The sequence below is a fragment of the Pelophylax lessonae genome (genome assembly GCF_965119305.1).
Source record: "Pelophylax lessonae genome assembly, chromosome: 2".
Lineage (NCBI taxonomy): Eukaryota > Metazoa > Chordata > Amphibia > Anura > Ranidae > Pelophylax > Pelophylax lessonae.
The window spans coordinates 114,657,109-114,670,763 of record NC_138769.1 but is presented as its reverse complement, the minus strand read 5'-3'; the positions used below and the strand labels follow the sequence as shown (position 1 = coordinate 114,670,763).

Below are 13,655 nucleotides of genomic sequence, written 5' to 3'. Positions count from 1 at the left end.
ATAATTCGAAGAAAGACCCGTAGAGACCATAGTGTCCTTCCTGATGCGCTTGCAAATCCTGATTGGGAGCCCACCGCTTCTGCAGCGCCCGTACTTCCCCCATTCACTGGCCAACCCGGAATTCAGGTTGAAACAGCTCATTTTACTCCCCTTGATTTTTATGAGCTGTTTTTCATGTAAGATCTGTACAGATCTATTGTGGACCAAAGCAGTTTATATGCCGATCAATTTATCACCGCAAAACCCAATTTGACCCTTGCCAGAGAATTTGCATGGAAACGTATCACTGTTTCCGAATTTAAAACCTTTCTGGGCCTATCCCTCCTTATGGGCATTACTAAAAAGAGTGAGTTGCGGTCATATTGGTCCACTGACCCAATTCATCATATGCCCATGTTCTCTGCTGCCATGGCCAGGACTAGATACAAGCAAATCTTGCAGTTCATGTACTTCAGTAACAAAGAACTCTGTTGCCCTCGGGGTGACCCTGGATATGACAGGCTCCACAAAATTCGGCCCCTTGTAAATCACTTAATCCAAAGGTTTGCAGTCTTGTATAGGCCTCAACAAGCTGTCTGCATTGATGAGTTCCTGATTAAATTTTCTGGCCGCCTTGTTTTCAAACAGTTTCTCCTCAGCAAGCGTGCCAGATATGGGGTCAAGATGTATAAATTCTGTGACAGGGCAACATTCTATACATGTAGTTTCCGGATTTAGGAGGGAAAAGATAGCAATGTGGAGCCCCCCCAACTGCCCAGACTACATAGGGAGCAGCGGCAAGATTGTTTGGGACTTGGTGTCACCCTTATTCGGAAAGGGGTACCATTTATACATGGACAAATATTAAACAAGGGTGCCACTTTTTAGTCACCTTTTGATTCTGGAATTGGCGCATGTGGCACCGTGTGACCTAATCACCGGGGCTTCCCCCAACAACTTGTAGATACCCGACTTAGACAGGGGGAGAGAGCCTGCTGTAATAAATTTCTTGCAGTAAAGTGCAGGGGCACACAGATTGTTTTCGTTCTGTCCTCCATTCACGCAGATACGACAGTCCAAATTGCAACGGCGACTGGTGTTGTTGAGAAGCCCCTCTGTGTCCAAGAATACAACCTTAACATGGGAGTGGTGGACTTCAATAACCAGGTGATGGCACCATACTTAATTGCCTATAAGGTCAGACGCTGGTACAAAAAGTGTCTGTATACATATTCTAATTGGCTCTGCTGAACGCTTATGTGCTATACAAAGTGGCAGGAAGAACTGGATCCTTCCTAAAAATCCAGGAAGAGATCATCACAGCCCTTCTGTATCCAGAAGGTGCTGTGGCCCAAATTTACAATCCGGACACAGTGAGCTGGATGTCCTCCCTGGTGCCCCTACCCAAAGAGCACCCCAAAGAAGATGTCGTGTCTGTAGAAAATGCGGATATGGGTGTGAAACACGCATTTTTGGTCCCTCCTGACCTTGCCAACCTGGTCTCTGCAGCGGGGACTGTTTCCATCCCTACCGCACACTTGTAGAGTAAGAAAAAAAAGAAGAACCTCACAATATATGCCCAACAAGGACCAGCAATGTACTGGTACGTCGCTGGCCTTTGAGTGGTTATACCAGGATGATGCCTGCAGATTTTGGCATCATCTTGGTATCGTTTTTTACAGCCAGTAGTCGGCTTTCATGTAAAAGCAATCCTAGCAGATAATTAGCCGCTAGACTGCTTTTACAAGCAGTGGGAGGGGACTTCCCACCCCCTCCCGCCGCCTTCCACAGTTTTCTTGGGCTCTCCTGTCCCACTGGGTAACCCGAGACTGCAGCCACTGGTTCCGTCAGCTGACCATAGAGCTGATTGGAGAACATTTCATGACCTCCGAAACTGTGATAGGTAGTGAGGAGTGAAATCAACAATTTACGCCCTTCGAAAGCCTGAAGGCAGTGATCAGTTTTCGGGGTCCTGTACACAGATAGATTGCCAAAGTTTCACACATGGGGTATCCTCATACTCAGGAGAAGCAGCAGAATGTATTTTGGGGTTTCATTTCACATTTACCCATGGCTTGTGTGAGCAATATATCATTTAAGTGACAACTTTGTGTAAAAAAAGAAAAAAAGATTTTGTCATTTTCCCAAAATTTGTGGCAAAATATAAAATATTTTATTGACTCAACATGCCTCTCAGCAAATAGCTTAGGGTGTCTACTTTCCGAAAAGGTGTGATTTTCTGAAGGTTTTGTGCTGTCTTGGCATTTCATGGCCTCCGAAACTGTGATAGGTAGTGAGGAGTGAAATTAACAATTTGTGCCCTTAGAAAGCCTGAAGGCAGTGATCTGATTTCGGGGTCATGTAAGAAGGTAGACTGCCAAAAAGTCTCACTGAGTATCCCCATACTCAGGAGAAGCAGCAGAATGTATTTTAGGGTGTAATTCCACATATACCCATGGCATGCGTGAGCAATATATAATTTCACTGACAACTTTGTGTAAAAAAAAATATATATATATTTTTTTGTAATTTTTTAAACACCTGTGACAAAAAAAATTAATATTCAATGGGCTCAACATGCCTCTCAGGAAATTCCTTGGGGTATCTACTTTCCAAAAAGGAGGTAATTTGGGGGGGTTGTACTGCCCTGCCATTTTAGCACTTCAAGAAATGAGATAGGCAGTCAATAAGTGAAAGTTGCGTAAATTCCAGTATACACACCATGGTTTGTAGACGATATAACTTTTGCGCAAACCAATAAATATACACTTATTGAGATTTTTGGAAAATTTCGTTTATTGGATATTTTTATAAGGAAAAGTAGAAAATATAATTTTTCCTCAAAATTTTCGGTCTTTTTTAATTTATATTGCAAAAAATAAAAACCGCAGAGGTGATCATATACCACCAAAAGAAAGCTTTATTTTTGGCAAAAAATGGACATACGTTTTGTTTCAGTACAGCTTTGCATGACTGCGCAATTACCGGTTAAAGTCACGCATTGCCAAATTGCGAAAAATTGCCTGGTCATTAAGGGGGTAAAACCTTCCGGTCCAGAAGTGGTTAATGCAGGGCTCAAAATTTAAAGTCCTGAGCTGCTAGCCAGACCTTAAAAGTTACTCGCCAACAGTTACCCCACCCCACCGCTACCCTGCCCCGCCCTTATTGCTGCCATAAACACGCCCTTGTAAATTATCTCTCTGCATTTCCGTCATTTTATCACTGTGAACCAGGGCTGAATCTTGAGCTCTGCAGTTAACTGACATCCACTTGGCTGCATTTCTGTGACCAGAATAGTTAATTATGGTAAGAGAGGGCTGATATTTACTTTGCTGATAGAGATGAATAAACCAAGTAACAGGCTGGATCACACTGCTCTGGCCACCTCTCTGTCCCAGCCGAGCCAAGCTGGCTGGCCTGCCTCCCCGCCCGAGCCAGCTGGCCCGCCTTCCCACCCAAGCTGGGCAGACCTGCCCCCGCCCGAGCCAGTCCACCTACTTGGCTGAGCCGAGCGGACGCGCCTCCCCGCCTGAGCCAAGCCAGAAAACTCGTCTTCAGCCTATTTCCCCTCGCTTAATGCGAGCAGGCGAGTGGAAACTTTGAGGCCTGCTTTAATGGTTATATTGTTATTTTAGAATTGTCATAGGTGTGAGGGATTAGCTCGGTAGCGGGTGTGGATAACCCCTTTTGGGGGGGGTTCGTCACACAGGGAGATAGCCGAGGAGTGGTTGAAAACAACAGTTTATGGTTTATTCTTCCAATTTCTTCAAAACAGTGCATGCAGCAAAAACATCAAAATAAAATAAAACACAAAATAAATCCTGGCCACTGTGGGCGTCTACCTTCTCACACACCGGAACCTATCTAAGGAGTCTTCCCAACCTACTCTTTGGGCAGACCCTGCTGGTTCTACAGCAGACACTCAAATGTCCATTTGTGTTTTCTTTACACAGAAAAAAATTCAACACCTCACCTTTAGAAGTCTCTCATCTGACTGCTCTCCCCAGCTTACACAGCCTCAGGAGACAGCAATCAATAGACTCCCTTTGGACAAGTTATAGAGATCTTAATTGCCTCATTCTGAACAGCTGAAAGTGTTCTCAACTTCCGTACACCTTCCTGCCTACCTCTGCAGCCGACACCTGATAGCAATTAGTGAATTGTCTAAACCAAGCAGAAATATATCTCCCGTCAGTGACAACACCCATAGATTTTCCTGACTTCCTGTCACATACCCCCCCCTCTTGTTTCAACCCTAGGGTTGGGACACAGGTTGACAGGCACGCATGTGCACGGGACAAACCATCTGCATTCCCCATTTGAACACCGGGGCGATGCGTTACCACAAAACTAAATTCCTGAAGGGCCAGAAACCACCTATTTATTCTCCTATTGGTCTCCTTGTTCTGTGCCATCCACTTCAATGGGGCGTGATCCGTCACCAGTTCAAACTGTCTACCCAGGAGGTAGTATCGGAGAGAATCCAAGGCCCATTTCACCGCCAAACACTCTTTCTCAATGGTGGCATAATTCTCTTCATGGGCCTTCAACTTTCGGCTGAGGTACATAACAGGGTGTTCTTCCCCATTGATAATCTGGGACAGTACAGCTCCTAAACCCACATTTGATGCATCTGTCTGGACCACAAAGTCTCGTGAAAAATCAGGCGACTTTAAAACTGGCTGGCTACATAAGGCCTGTTTTAAAGCCTGAAAAGCTGTTTCTGCCTCGGGAGTCCATTTGATCATGACAGACTCCTTCCCTTTGGTCAGATTGGTCAGGGAAGCAGCCTGTGAGGCAAAATGGGGAATAAAACGGCGATAATAACCTGCAATCCCCAAAAATGCACGAACCTGTTTCTTGCTGGTGGGACGTGGCCAATCCTTAATAGCTTCAACTTTGTTTATTTGGGGCTTGATTAGACCTCTACCAATGGTATACCCCAGATACTTCGCCTCTTCTAGCCCAATGGTACATTTTTTTGGATTGGCTGTAAACCCAGCTTTCCAGATGGAATCCAACACAGCCTGAACTTTTGGTAAGTGTGAGTCCCAATCCTCACTGTGAATGACCACGTCATCGAGGTATGCAGCAGCATAGGCTAGATGAGGCCGAAGGGTCTTATCCATGGTGCGTTGGAATGTGGCAGGAGCATTCTGTAACCCAAAAGGCATCCTCCGATATTGGAAAGATCCGTCTGGAGTTACAAATGCTGTTTTTTCCCTGGCCGACCCCGAGAGAGGAATTTGCCAATAACCCTTGGTAAGGTCTAACGTGGTCATGTACCGGGCAGTGCCTAGGCGATCAATTAGTTCATCTATGCGGGGCATAGGATAGGTGTCAAACTTAGTGATTTTATTCAGGCGGCGATAATCATTACAAAACCGCCAACTTCCATCTGGTTTGGGCACTAAGACAATGGGACTGGACCAATCACTATTTGACTCTTCTATCACCCCCAACTCAAGCATTTTTTTTACTTCCTGGCGAATGGCATCTCGCCGGGCTTCTGGAATTCTATAAGGCTTTAACTTGACCTTATCCCCTGGGGTGGTGATAATGTCATGTTTAACTCCCGAGACCCAACCTGGCAGGTCTGAAAACTTCTCCCTATTACGGAGCACAAATTCTTTAACCTCCTGTTTCTGAAGTTTGGACAGAGTCTCTGCTATCCCAACTTCAGGGACAGCCAGGTGAACTGGAGCAGAAACTCGGGTAGTCTCAGCGACCAAGGACTCTCTATCCTTCCATGGTTTTAACAAGTTCACGTGATAGAGCTGCTCAGGTTTTCGTCTTCCTGGTTGGCTAATTTTATAATTCACCATCCCTATTTTCTCCAATACTTCATAGGGCCCCTGCCATTTGGCTAGGAATTTACTTTCGACCGTGGGGACCAACACCAACACCCTATCACCAGGTGCAAAAGAACGGACCTGGGCCCCACGATTGTAAATCCTTTGTTGAGCCAACTGGGCTTGGGCTAAATGTGCCTTCACAATCGGCATCACTTGGGCAATTCTATCTTGCATTTGGGCAACATGCTCAATCACACTTCGATGAGGGGAACTCTCACTCTCCCATGTTTCCCTGGCAATGTCAAGTAGGCCCCGGGGGTGCCTCCCATACAGCAACTCAAACGGAGAGAACCCTGTGGATGATTGGGGAACCTCTCTTATGGCAAACATCAGATAAGGGAGCAGATAATCCCAATTCTTTCCGTCTTTATCCACCACCTTCCTCAACATTTGTTTTAACGTTTTATTAAACCTCTCCACTAACCCATCTGTTTGAGGGTGATATACTGAGGTACGTAACTGGGTCACTTTCAGGAGTTTACAAAGTTCTCTTGTCACCCTGGACATAAACGGGGTGCCCTGGTCAGTTAGGATTTCCTTAGGTAGACCCACCCGGGTGACAACTTGAAATAACTCCTTGGCTATGGTTTTAGCAGAGGTATTTCGGAGAGGAATCGCTTCTGGGTAACGGGTGGCATAATCCATTATCACCAAGATGTGCTGGTGCCCTCTTGTGGACTTCAGTAAGGGCCCAACCAAATCCATGGCGATCCTCTCAAAAGGAACCTCGATAATGGGCAGGGGTACCAAAGGACTACGGAAATGGGGCATGGGTGCATTAATCTGACACACTGGACAGGAAGAGCAGTACAATTCCACTTCCTTAGTGATCCCAGGCCAATAAAACCTCTGGGTGATTCTCTCCCGGGTTTTTTCTGCTCCCAAATGTCCCCCAAGAATGTGCCCATGGGCCAGTTCCAAAACCATCTTGCGGTACGGTTTAGGCACTACCAGTTGCTCAACAGTGTCCTCTATCCTCTGTGACACTCGATATAAGAGGTCCCTCTCAATAATGAAGTAAGGGAGGGCAATCCTCTCGTTAGGGTTAACTAGCTCCCCATCTATCTTCACTACATTCTCCCGGGCTCTTAGCAATGTGGGGTCCCTCAATTGCTCAGTGATAAAATTTTCTCGGTGCACTTTAAGGTCATCCAACCCTAACGGCCGCTGTTCCTCTTCTGAGGTAGCAGGCTCCTCCCTAGGGACTGGTGTTTCCCCGGCTAAGACTGAGCACGGAAACTCAGGATAATCCTCACAGTTAGAGGATTCTGGAGTAGATGGTTCAGGCTCAGAAGAACCACCTACTGGGGAATCTGGGCAATCCCAGAGTTCCCAGAATTTTGGGAAATCCCTTCCCACAATGGCGTCATGTGGCAGTTTGGGAACTAAACCCACTTGGTGACACAAGTTACCGAGGGAGGTTTCAAAGGAAACTGTAGTCACCGGATATTCTCGAGTGTCCCCATGTACACAAACTACCGCCATTTTCCTAGGATGTACGTTTTTTTTCACCACTAGATCACTTCTCACTAAGGTAACCAGGCTACCTGAATCCAACAATACCACAACATCTTTACCATCTAAACACATTCTATATAAAGGTTTCTCATTCCCCTTTACTGCAGTGTATGTGGTTGCAAAAAAGGACTGTCGTCTCTCTGTCAGAAAGTCACAATGCATGGGTTCATCATCCACTGGGCAAACCGCTGGGCAAACTGCTGCTACATGTCCCTCTTCCCGGCAACGGTAACAAATCAACCTTCCAGTCCTCTCCTGTGGGATGGGTCTTCCAGGTCGCTCTCGCCAAACATTAGTAGTAGTCCTACTAACACCTCGAGTTGCTCTTTGGATCCTCTCTCCACCCCCATCCCCTGACGCAGTCTTACTTATAGGTGGGGAGGGTCTGATCTTGGGGTGAAAAGTCTGTGCATCTCTGGAAAAAGAGGTCAAATTCTCAGTTGTTAGGTACCTTTCGACCAGGTCTACTAATTTGTCTGCGGTTTCCGGACCACCATGGCTTACCCATTTCTGCAGGGTGTTAGGAAGAGACCTAAGAAATTTGTCCATGACTACTCGCTCCAAAATTTCTGGTCCGGACAGAATTTCTGGCTGCAGCCATTTCTTAGCCAAATGGATGAGGTCATACATCTGCGACCGGGGTGGTTTCTTCAGCTGATAACTCCAATTGTGGACCCGCTGAGCACGGACATCCAAGGTTACCCCAAAACGTGCCAATATTTCCACTTTTAATCGATCATAGTTTTTTGCATCTGCAAGTTCCAAGTCAAAATATGCCTTTTGGGCTTCTCCAGCTAATAGGGGGGCCACTAGTCCAGCCCACTGTTCTTTAGGCCAACTCTCTTTCTCCGCTGTTCTTTCAAACGTGGTCAGAAACATCTCAGGGTCCTCATCTGTAGTCATCTTTGGCAATAAGTGGTTTACCCGAAAAGTCGGTATGTTACTGGCCTGACTCCCAACCTCGGTCTGCTGTCTCTGAAGCTGTTTCACAATGGCCTCCATTTGCTGCTGGTGTCTCTGTTCCACGCCTTCAATGGCCTCTCGGTGAGCTTGTTGTTGAGCTGCAAAGCTCCGCTGAAAATCCGCTTTTGCCTGCTGTTGAGCTGCATTTGCCTGCTGTTGGGCTGCATTCGATATAATCAGTTGTTTCAGTATTTCCTCCATTTTTTTGGGTTTACTTTAACTGCCCGCGGCACTCCACCATATGTGAGGGATTAGCTCGGTAGCGGGTGTGGATAACCCCTTTTGGGGGGGGTTCGTCACACAGGGAGATAGCCGAGGAGTGGTTGAAAACAACAGTTTATGGTTTATTCTTCCAATTTCTTCAAAACAGTGCATGCAGCAAAAACATCAAAATAAAATAAAACACAAAATAAATCCTGGCCACTGTGGGCGTCTACCTTCTCACACACCGGAACCTATCTAAGGAGTCTTCCCAACCTACTCTTTGGGCAGACCCTGCTGGTTCTACAGCAGACACTCAAATGTCCATTTGTGTTTTCTTTACACAGAAAAAAATTCAACACCTCACCTTTAGAAGTCTCTCATCTGACTGCTCTCCCCAGCTTACACAGCCTCAGGAGACAGCAATCAATAGACTCCCTTTGGACAAGTTATAGAGATCTTAATTGCCTCATTCTGAACAGCTGAAAGTGTTCTCAACTTCCGTACACCTTCCTGCCTACCTCTGCAGCCGACACCTGATAGCAATTAGTGAATTGTCTAAACCAAGCAGAAATATATCTCCCGTCAGTGACAACACCCATAGATTTTCCTGACTTCCTGTCACATAGGGTATAGTGGGCCTGTCACTATCAAAGAACAGTAAACGGTCATCGAGGTACAATTTTAGTATGTAATGTTCTTCACCAGCCAACTTGCTGGGGTGGTACAAATTAAAAGGTGAAATAAGAGTCAGGCTGGAGGTCAGGGCAGGCAGCAGTATAAATGAATTAAAAAAAAAAAATGATTGGACAAGATGGAGAGCGCAATATCACTGTCCTGCCACAGACCCAGAGACAAGTAGAGATCACTTCCTTAATCTATACCTGGAATTGTTCTATAAAATATGAGCATTGGTGAATTAATATGAAGTAATGACATACGTTAAGAAGTGTGTAGGCATTTGGACTACGTAAAAAAGCCAGAAATAGAATAAATGAGAAAAATATAGGTAATAGGAGGGAAGGGGGAAAAGGTGGTTAGAGAGAGAAACGGAAAATGGAAATTTTTGGGCAAGGCAACCACACACAGCTGATGGATTTTAAGTGTCAGGTTCTGAAGTGATAAAATGAGCCCATCTTTACCATCCATAGAGATGGGATGAGTTTCCTGTAAAATAACTGCCATTTTTCCATTAATCACCATACCTTTAATTCTTGCGGGTTTTTAGTCCACGTGTGCTCTCTATTGTCTGTCTGGTTGCCTTAAATATAACAGTAACTAGTTTAAATTCCCTTTTTAGAGAAAAAAGCAGTAAAAAGACGTACAACACCTTCCAAAGAATATCTGCTTAAATTCTGATGTCTCTCCCATATCTGTATGTTTCATATCCATATTATGAGGAATATCTAGAAATGTGAATTGTGCCTAAGCAGTATTCCGAAAAATGTTCCTTTTGTCCAAATGTTCTCCTAAAAAATTTGTAGAGTACCCCACTATTCGGAATAGTATAAAAATTGTGTTGCACTTCCTGTTATGTGAGTGTGCCTAGTAGACATTAATTTGACTATCTGCATTTTGAGATCTAAGGCACTGCTGACTCTGCTAGTCTCATGAGATTTGGAATGATATTTGGTGATGTCACTACTGTGCTGCACACTGTTCTTGCTGGAGGCTCTGACATGAGGAAGCAAAGCCTTGCCTCTACCAAGATGGTAACTTCCACAGAGAGACACAGTGTAGAAGAAGGCCTGGAAAGTCAGTAATGGTGAAAGATCAGCTGCACAGAGGCTACAGGCAATACTGGTGACAAATCCTTTGCCCTGCCTGCTTTTTTTGGTGGCACAGCTTCCAGAGTTCAATTCCTTTGTAAGTTATAAATCCTGATCTAGTGACTTAATGACTTTGGGCAGGGCCACATAACCCACTGTGCCTGAACAGACTTTTTACTGTTACTGTTGGACTTAGGTACCACTAGCACTGGCATATGTTTTATCGAGGTCCAATATTATAACAACATTTTGAGATGTGTTTCTTTACATATCATGCCAATCTTCATTCTTACATTTATTTCTTAATTCTAATCCCCCATCCCAACATCTATGACATTTGTGATTTATTTTTTGTCATGAATGAAGCTATGGAAAGACATGCATATTCAATTTTAGTATTCTGCTTTTGGCTTGTATTCTGCTTTGTGTGCTTGGAGCTATAAGTATGCAGTAAGATTTGGGGTTCGGAGGGAAGGGGGTAGTCCATAAGTTGTTAATAATGTTTAACAATTTAAAAAATCCATAAACATGGTTGATATGTTATGAAATGATTTTGTATTCCTGAGTGATACAGTGTAAATTTTGCACCTAAATGAATTCTACTAAGTATAATATCTATCTTTTTATATTTTTTTATACCATCTAGTGAAAGTGAGTCATCGAATGCAAATCATGAAATACAGAATCATGAAAGACTTTTATTGTCTGCTGTTTCTAAAGGAGACAAAGAGTTGTTAATTAGGCTTCTCAAAGATATTAAAGACAGGTCCTCTAGCTTGTCAAAGTCTGATGCTCAAGGTAATACAAATGAAATTACATTATCAAACTAATAATGAGAAAATAGTATTTTGTGTTTTCAGTACCTAATACACTATATTTAAAATGTTATTGTGTAAAGTTGAAATGAGTTATACAAAATAAATATTTTCCCAGATAGCAAGGATAACGTGCCACAAATTTGTGGCAGTGTTGAATTGTAAGTCTTGTTAACTTGCTGCACATTTTCACTGGCAAGCTGTACACTTGCAGAGAACTTGAAGCACAAGGTGTAGTTTTTTTTTTTTTTTTAAAGCCCGTGGTGTGTGAAACACACTCAAAAGACTTAACACCCGGTGCATAAAAAAGTGCACACACGCAAACGTGGACACACAAAAAGTGCACAAGGCGTACACACATGGCCCTCCTCCGAAGAGGAAGGGCCCTGATCCCCCGGGGCGCGAAGCTCCTGACAGGGACTGAGGTACTCACTTAGGTCCACCCAGCCGAAACCGAGCAGACCCCATTCTTCAGGGGGACTGCCGAAACAGCCCACCCCGAGTACTAGGTAGGGCTCCCCCGAAGGGAGACCCCATGGGAGAGGGCGAACTAAGCCAAAAGGCCATATCCACCCCCTCCCAAGACTTACAGGGCAGGCCCGAGGACCTACGCCATCAAAGTCGTGCAAAGTGCTCAACCAAAAAAAGGGACAAACGTGACACACAACAAAGAAAAACGGGAAGTGGAGAAGTGCAGGGTAGTGCCAAAGTGCAAAACCTTGGCAGGCCCCCCGGCCAGGAATAAAAAATTCCTCTAGTGTTGGCCAAAAGGCCCACCCCAAGAGGCAGGTGCTTGAAAAAATGTGATGGTGCAGTGACCAAGGTGCCACAAAAACTCAGGTGAGCTGCCCCTCACCAGTGAGATTGAGGCACCCCTGGGCTGCCACCCCAGGGGCACATACACCACAGGCTTTTTCGGTCTCAGCCCCCGGCCAGACCTCGTGTAGCCCTATCCCATCAGGAGGCATCAGAATTTTAGACAGCTTAGGGAGAACCTGCCTTCAACTGGGGACAAGCCTTTTGCAAGGCCAGATTCAACCCAGGAGGAAAGGTTCCCCCACCACCATCCGCCATTCCTTACCAATCACATCCAGGAGCAGTACTAACCGTGGTCGCCCGGCTTTCCCACTCCCTTCAAACTGACAGGGGCGGACCCATTCAAATCAGGAAGGCATTGGAACCATCCGGCTTTCTCTGGTTTGGCCTACTCCAGTCCCCCGGTTGTTCCGGGGCGCCCTGGTTAACTTCGGCCACCACCGATACTAACCTTCCGGCTCCATTCCAACACTTATAAGAACAGATACTACACTTGATCTTAGCCAAAAGGCCGAGAAGCGATAGTTGACACTTTCCAACTTGTAGCAAATTTGCGTGGCAAGTTTCTAGCAAGAGCAAAGTTGCAGTGGTGGGTCTACAGCAAGAGTTCTGCAAGTCACAGTGACCTCTGTGGTGGGATGACTATTACACAACATAACTGAACCAGACCTTGCAGCAGACTTGCAGAATGTTTGCAAAGAAAGTTGATCTGGAGTCATGCAATGTGGACTTGCTGCAGTTGTGCAACAAACATGTGAAGCCTGGCAAGTCTAGCAATAGCTTAGCAAGTAATTTTGAAACATGCAGCACAATTGCTTGCTATCTGGGTTGGATCCAACAATATGAAAGGGCTGCACACACAGCTTTTATATAAGGTGTGATCAGGCCAATAAAGTCAAATTACTTACTGAAATTCAGCCTGTATAAAAAGATGCTGACCTATAACACACTATCCTACAAATTGGCAGCTGTAGAATGTCTGTAAGCTTTTCGCTGCATGTCAGCTATAGAGCTATCATATGGCACCTCATACATCTCTCTGGTTCTGCCCTGCTCCCCTACAGCAGCAAAAGTTTTCTTCCTCACTCTGCTAAACCTTGTTCCTTTTTTATCAATGATTTGCCATAGATAGGAAATACTGAACTACCATACCATACCTGTACATATCTGGCAGTTAGGGATCTGAGTTACTATTTCCTTTTGTTGGGAATGCTAGTCCACAGAAAAGTCCTTGAAACAAGCCCTTTAGAAATGATCTGATACAACATGAATGGCATTATGCTTGTATTCAGTAAACCAGTAGGAGCAAAACAACATATCATTCCTTCAAATGATAATGGTCTAACTTCAGTAAAGTTAAATTGTTTTTGTTTCAGTGGTTTATTCCACTTTGTTACAGCTGGACTAAGGCTTGCCACTATTTTCCCATAAATGACCTATGGCAGTGATGGCGAACATTGGCACTTCAGATGTTTTGGAACTACATTTCCCATGATGCTCATCTTCACTGCAGAGTGCATGAGCATCATGGGAAATGTAGTTCCAAAACATCTGGGGTGCCAAGGATCACCATCACTGACCTATGGCCTTGGAAAAGTAATACTGAACAACACTTGCTATATTGATTGAAGGAACATGCGATAGCTAACAATGGTATCAATGATAGCAAAAGCTTCCAAAGTGTATAGAATGTAGAATGTTTAAGAAGCTCTGGGCCCTGCTCTGGTCTTGATGAGGTG

At 44.8% G+C, this 13,655-nt stretch overlaps 1 protein-coding gene across 1 annotated transcript in view; it reads left to right on the top strand.

Moving 5' to 3' along the window:
* TRPV3 (transient receptor potential cation channel subfamily V member 3) overlaps positions 1-13,655 on the top strand; it is a 216,199-nt gene that overhangs the window by 116,329 nt on the left and 86,215 nt on the right. Inside the window, exon 21 of the mRNA XM_082247973.1 lies at positions 10,932-11,083. Within this exon, the coding sequence (XP_082104099.1) occupies positions 10,932-11,083 (152 nt within the window). The remainder of the gene's footprint in view (positions 1-10,931; positions 11,084-13,655) is intronic.